At 40.7% G+C, this 7,353-nt stretch overlaps 1 protein-coding gene across 1 annotated transcript; it reads right to left on the bottom strand.

Moving 5' to 3' along the window:
• Nucleotides 1-1,450: 1,450 nt before the first annotated feature.
• On the bottom strand, nt 1,451-3,297 carry LOC146671370 (uncharacterized). Its single transcript, XM_085405005.1, has 2 exons — nt 2,551-3,297; nt 1,451-1,786 (listed from the first exon to the last, which is right to left on the bottom strand). Exons 1-2 carry the CDS (start codon nt 3,295-3,297, stop codon nt 1,451-1,453), a joined length of 1,083 nt encoding a protein of 360 aa, XP_085261131.1.
• Nucleotides 3,298-7,353: the final 4,056 nt, after the last annotated feature.

Genomic DNA, 7,353 nt, shown 5'->3' with positions numbered 1-7,353 from the left:
ATTGGTTACATTGTGAAGAGGTTTGTATAACCTCTTCACAATGTAACTGTTATTTTAGCCTGTTATTATATGCAAAATACAACCTGTTTTTGAGTATGGTGTATTTTGAAAGACACCAGTAAACCATTCTCATTTGTACAAAACATTGTCCTCTCTGTTACATTCTATACATCTTTAAACATGAACATGTCTAATGACACCGCTGAAAGTTATTTAATTACTCATTCTATAATATCATACACGTGCTGTGATTTTTAAGAAAAGAAGCCGTTCTTTATCAAACATGGGATTGCTTTAATCTATTCCACAATAACAAAAATATAGGCTCAAGAAACATTTGGAGCATTGGTGACACAACTATGATTCTACACTTTAGCCTACTTGGTCTTCTTGTCTAATTGATCACAACATTAGCTATATTGCCAGTCTATGTGGTTGTTATCCAAGGTGCTCTTGTTTTTGTTAGAAATGAACACATTTTTGCTACCAAAAACTATTATGAACAACTTTTGATGCTTTAACAGTTTGATAAGTTTAACTCAATCCCAAAAGGATTTATTTTTTTCTAACCTGTATCATATTTTAGTTTAATACTCCACGCTTTGTAGCTACTGTGAGATTATTCTGTTATCATATGTTATCTTATATCTGTAGTTAAAGTAGTTGAATTATGTTAACAGCTGTAGAACATATATGTATCCCTTAGTCTAGATTGTGTGCAAAGTATGTAGCTTAGTTTCCCTTATATTTTTAGGTTAAAAGAATGTGACCATTTTTGGATTTGTTAGACAGGTGTGGATTACCCTGTACCCTTGATCTGCTGTGAATGTGTTACACTGTTTCTTGACATTTCATACTGCTGAATCATGAAGAGAATGTTGTGTGCAGAGGACCTTGTGCCGATAATAGAAGAGACAGACCACATTCCATACCCCCACCTTTACAGAGAGCAGAAAGACAGGGAGCCGAGGTCATAACTTAGGCGCCGTAACAGAGAAAGAATGTGAATGTTTAGGCTTTTACGACTAGGTGGGGGCCACTAGAGGCTATAAGAAGCGGAGTAGCCCGTCACCATTTTGAGATTTGCTGTGACCCTCTTCATGCATGTCTCCCCATCATGATGGCTTATGCTCATAAAGTGTTGGATTGTATGGAAATAAAAGATTGTTGATTGAGCATTTATACACCGAGTATTGTCCTTCCTTCAGCCCAAAGATTCAAAGAATTGGGAGATTTTAACACTACCAAGAGCAAGCAACACTTCATGATGAGTTAATTTACTGACATGGATAAAATGAAAATTATGTTATACAGTCTTTTCTGATAATTTTGATACAAAGACAAGATAAGTACACACTGGAGAAAAATAATTACTTAATAATAAGTACATTAAGCTGTAGGAATACGTACTGAAGTACAAAATGTACTACATTTGTATGTTTGTGTCCATTTAAGTAGCCTCAAATAACTGTGAACGAACTGTATCCCTGAGATGAAAATATAAATCAAGGGCCTGGGACATGGTAGATGGGAATTCCAAGCTTGATTCCTCCATTATTATTGTGCACAAATCAAACACTTGCACATCACATGGGACTGAACTAACAAAAGTGCAGCTATTTTTACACAAGGTCAAATCTTCTGTCAGTGGAACGAGACAGTCTTCTGCACCCCAAAGGTGAGGGGCCATGTACATGACATCAGGTATCCCACAGGGCACGTTGTTATTCTTTGAGGGCCTTATACGGTGAGCATTCCAAACACTCCGGATGTCATTCAATACCTCCTGATGAAGAAACAAGAATTAGGTCAGAGCTGTAATACAAGGCATTTTTAAAATGGTCGACAATAAGTGTGGTGCATCCTTAAATGAATTGAAAAGCAGCAATGTTTGGATGCAGTTTAATGAAAACCAAAGGAAGAGGGAGTGATTGCAAAAAAAGAAAAGAAAGAACCACACCAGGCAAACCACTGAGTTGTGGGATCTGGGCTTTATACTAATACTAATACTAATCTTGGTCCGGATGCGCAAAGCTTTTCAACTTTATGCGCATAATACAGGTGACAAAATCAATATTTTTCAATCCCATGAGGGGATCCAATATCATCTGAGTCCTGAATGTACCAATGATAGAGCGCTGAAGAGTTACTGATGCGTGAAGCCTCTGACTGCTTTTGACAGACTGGCAGTGACAGATCGGTAGCTGCAGCATAACTGCTGATGCAGAATGAGCGCAGACAAGGATAATGTCCTCCGATCAGAAAAAAACAACATTTAAGTCGTGCTGACTTCTGATCAGTTCAATTGGCAAAGTGTTCCCTGATTTAAAAACTTTGGCTGGGTCGATGCTTCAGCCTCCATTACGCACATACAGAGTGCAGTTGACCTACTTCAACAACGTTAGGAATACATTGCATTTACCGTTCGGTAAAGGTAATGTCGTTTTAACTACGGTATGTAAACGATTATTTTGTTACCCTTACTGCTAAAACAGCGTAATTTAATGTAATTAATTACCACCACTGGTTATCATAATATGGGTCATTTACCTGAATGATTGACATGAAGCAGAACTGTGACAGAGCTTTGTCAATGAAATCCCCAAAGAAGAATCCTTCGTCCTTCAGTTCTCCTAGAAGCTTGATCCATGACTCGACTCCTTCTTTTCTCATCACTGCCCACCAGCTCTCAATTCTCTGGTTTGCCGTACTTGCTCCTGTGACATAGCTTCTGTCTCCTGCTCTATCATCCCCGTCATTTCTCTGTAAATAACGCTGGAGGTCTCTGACCAACACGTTCTCAGTGCCCATGTCAGTTCGTACGAGCCTGGGGAAACCCCCACGACTCTCCACTGCTTCCACAAAGTAAGCTCCGATAACCTTTGGGTCACTGTTAGTGTGTGCGGCCCGCAGCCAAATGATGTTGCGTGAGAAACCGTCGATGCATCCATTAATACATATCCCATATGGCTTTAGTTTGTCATAAGAGTCTATGTGCCACACAAAGTTAGGCCCCTGAGCAAAATATTGCCTCCTTCTGAGACGTGTGGTCTGGCGAACCTGGGAACCTAATGGGTCCAGTAAAGAGATGAGGATCCTGACGTCTTCTTTCCTGATCGCAGTGCCGTGTTGTTTGCACTTTGTAAACATCCACCGATAACCGTGATCCTTCCCAGGCCCTTGCAGTTGGTTCACAATAAAATCTATCCCGGCGTCCAGGTCGTACTTACGTCTGTAAAGCGACTTGGCTCTCAATATCCGGTTTAAATGTCTCTCCGTAATGATGGTTCCTTGCATTGCCAGGCTTTTCAAAATGCGTTTGTAGCTCATTCCCAGCCTAAAATAAAACTCAATCAGACTGTCTCTGTCCATGGTGTATAGGTTTAGCTTCTTTTAGCTTGGGGTAGGCCTCAGTTTATGTTTTAAATTAAAACGCTTGAAGACAAAGTGAACTCTGGACAAGCGTGCGGCCTACCTGAAGCCCAGGTGGGCTTGTTGATAATCACATTTTCACACTCATCTCGGGGCACATCCGTGGTGTTCTGGTGCCAGCCTGTCCCCTCTGTTTTTGTGGGGGTTTTCCCCACATACGAAAATGGCCGCTTCTGCCTGGAGGGAGTTTTTTATTTTTGCTTTGCAGCTGCACAGGATCTGTATAGAAGTTTTAAACACTTCTATTTTGGGCAAATTTATAATATTTTAGACGACAGAACATAAAACACTGTTTGCTTGCGTGCGTGTGTTTGTGTGTAAAAAGTGAGATGTTCAGAGGTCTTGCTTCATGGTATCGAACAGCCCACACAAAACAGGTTCTTTATGATTTAATTTAAGTGCTGATGTAAACCACAATGTTCAGCAAACATCTATCAGGTCATTGGACTGTATTTTTTTAAAGCTTAAGTATGCGCACATGGGATATATTAAAAACTGACAAGCCGTTTGAACACATGATGTGAAATCACTTAATCAACCTGCTGGATTTGCCAAAAGTTAAAATATTTATACTACTTTGGCACATTGCTCTTAACTTATTAAGGTGGCTATTAGTGAGGGTCATGATAATCAATTCAATTGAGCAGAAGTGACGTTCTTACTTCGATTCGTCCAAATTCATGTGAGTTCCAGTCTGTTCAGCCTGTTTCTGTGTAGCACCAAGCAGTAGACCTAAACCTGGATGTGCTTCTGGGTTCTGCCTCTAATGAAAACGGATGAGTGTAAAATGCAACCATTGTTTGTAGTTTGCTGCCACCTACTGAGTGAAAAAAGAACTGAAGTTGTAAAAAGTCAGTATTCCTAATGATAGGCTTCGTTTTTTTTCAGTTTCAGTTCACTATACAGCTCATCAAACTGTTTTCCCTTTACGTTTTGATATAATAGCTTTTTAGTACTACTGAGACACATACTGCCTTTTTCTTCCGTTAGAGTAATATTTTCTTGAGCTGTGTAACTGGATTTGTTCAAACATAGAGGTAGTTTGGATTCACTGACACAGGAGCCATACGCCCTTTCTGCAGTTTCTATGCTTCCTTAGCTCGTTTATGTCGCCATTGTTAATCCTGTCCTGTGCAAAGAAAAGCCCAAGCTACACTTGTCTGACTGACAGAAGGTTCAAGAGAAGGACATTTGCTCTCAACTCTTTCCCTGTTGAAATGTTATTCCAAGCAAGTTAGTTTCCTACAGGGTATGGAGGGTTAGTATGTGTTAATGATTTCAGTGTCATGCAGGGGAAAGTAGCATTCAGTGGAAGCTTCTCGGTGATTGTTTTAAATCCAAATATGACCCTTATTTGTGGCGCATGTTAGCATACAGTCAGCTCAGGAGTTAGTATCAGTCATGTGGTTGTCACGAGGTTGCGCACAGCATCACCGGCAAGAGGGCTTGGTTTGAGAGGTTTTTGGCATCTGTGATGTGATTTACAACCATCCACCCATGTACTGTAAGAAGCTGCACTCACAACCGTGGGCATCAGCAAGTTGGTGAAATTTAAACAAAACAAAACAGCATTACATCTGAAACTCTTATTGTACCCAAAATACAAATTTTAGTGATTACATGTGGCTTCATTAATTATGTTCAAAAGGATGAATACATAACGCAAGTAATAACTTTATAATCAGTCAGTGAATGAAGGAGCTCAAGAGTGCAAATATAGTTGCAATAAAGTGACAAATATGCCCTTTTATGTCAAACAAAGACCGAAATAAGTGGCATCAGTGTGAGGATGAAAATGAGCGATCCAACCTCACACTGCAGATATCAGGGCAACGCACAGTGGGGGGGCGGGGGAGGGGGGTTGCAGTCTGCGCGCACAAGAGGGCTAACAACGCTATGAGTGACAGAATCCACCCAAACTGAGGAACAGCTTCTTCCCCAGAGCTGAAGCCTGCACTGTTTGCACTATAATATAATATAATATAATATGTTGCTATTTAATGTTTTTTGTTCGTGTTGCAGCTGCTCTGTGAGCCAAGCTTTCGTTGTCTAAATTCAATGGAAATATATCTCTGCACCACACGATGGCGATAGATTCTCACAGTCTGTGCTCTGCTTCCGCCACCAGTCATCTTTAAATCTTTTTTTTTATTCAATGAAACCTTTAACTCGCAGCATTACTTTAAAAAAATCATATTTAAATACAAAAAAAAAATAAATACATGAACGACAGTAGTAGAAAATTGATAAAATAACACCAAATAAATATATTTACAAATGATAGCAACATCAATGGAATAAAACCATGAACACCAGCAGAAGGAGAAAGAGGCCTGTATCTACATTATTACTCTGGCAGCTCTCAGGCTCCATACAGACAGGACACGTTGCAGCGTAATTGCAGACAGGTGCGTGGGCCTGAGCTCCGCCCAGGCAGAATGACGAGTGGAAGAAAGCAGCAACACAATAAACATATGTAACCTTGCGGAGCCGGCCGGGCAGACATCGAGACCGTGACAGAGTGCAAAACTTTTATACTTGACAACACACACAAAAACCCCCACACACAACAAAAATCTGAATTTTTGTGATTTGGATTTTTATTTAAAGGTGAAACCTTTTTTCTTTTCTTTTTTTTGCCAGATTAGACATTTTGATTAATTTCATTGAAGTATACTTTAGTTTTTTTGTTTTACTTTGATGCTATAATAGATGTTTTTAAAATTTAGTAATATTTAATACTATATTGCATCATGGCAAAACAACAGTCTCCTCAAGCTGCTTTATACTGTAAGGTGAAAACACTACAGAAAAAGCCAGAAAACCCCAACAATCCAATGATCCCCTTTGAGCAAGCACTGGGCGACAGTGGGGAGGAAAAACTCCCTTTAGGAAGAAACCTCCGGCAGAACCAGGCTCAAGAAGGGGCGGCCATCTGCTGCGACCGGTTGGGGGTGATGGAAAGAGAATAGAGGGAGACAAGATGAAGTATACTTCTAATGGCCTATTCCAATTGGTGGTAATACATCATAAGAATTGAGGAAAGGTGGTGTTGATGGAGACTCTGGGGAAGGCCTTCGTCTGCCAGGGTGTTTTGGAGCCACTTGAATAAATTTAGTTTGCACTGGAGGTGGACGAGGTTTAATCTGTGGAAAGATCTGAGACGGAGTCGGAGTCTCCCCATAACATCTCCCCATCACGCCTCTATGGACCAACGGTGCGAGCTTTTGTCCTTTCTGTTTTTCTAATTTAAGCTGGAGTTGAACGTCTTTCACTCTAGATTTTAGATGACCCATCTCTTTTTCTTCATTGCCAGCCTTTCTGATCATCTGGTTCACTGGTCCAATGAGCTCCTGTTTTTGTTTGAATAAAGCGTATTCGGAAGACTTTACCATATCATTGTACTGCTTTTTAAATGATTCCAGCTCCCGTGTTTTATCTAGTAAAGCTGCATCTAGATCCTTGCATCTGGTACGTAGACAGTTCAGCTGTTTTTCAAGAAACTCGGTCGTTCCAACAAAGGGGATGCCTTCCACACCGTCTGTCACGGCTGCCGAGGCGAGCCGTGTGGAGTTGGAAAAAGGACCCAAGAGCAAGCAGTGTATGAAAAGATTAGTGGAGTTTATTTACAAGGTGTCAGTGGCAGGAACAGAAAACGAATAATGAGACAAACTAACGGAAACCTAAACTAAAGAGCAACTAGAAATCCACAGGACACGGGGAGAAAGGCAGAGAGACGCAGACTGACGGAGGATACAGAGACGCAGAGAGACACAGATGAATGCAGAAAAGCGCGGACTTACATGGAGTAATACAGACGAACCGGCAACAGGCAGGAGAACACACAGGGCTTAAATACACACACCAGTAATCAGGGGATAAGAGACAGGAGGGCAACACAGCTGGGAGAAATCAGAGCTG

The sequence above is a fragment of the Rhamphochromis longiceps genome, linkage group LG4 (assembly GCF_057381845.1).
Source record: "Rhamphochromis longiceps isolate RC_006_pf linkage group LG4, R_longiceps_female_GT1.1, whole genome shotgun sequence".
NCBI lineage: Eukaryota > Metazoa > Chordata > Actinopteri > Cichliformes > Cichlidae > Rhamphochromis > Rhamphochromis longiceps.
This window is presented reverse-complemented; position numbering and strand designations above follow the sequence as displayed.

Coding starts and splice junctions, on each gene's coding strand:
- LOC146671370 (XM_085405005.1), bottom strand. CDS start 3,297: ATGCAAGGAACCATCATTACGGAGAGACATTTAAACCGGATATTGAGA. Junction 1,787..2,550: donor GCTTCATGTCAATCATTCAG/GTAAATGACCCA, acceptor TTTCTTCATCAG/GAGGTATTGAATGACATCCG.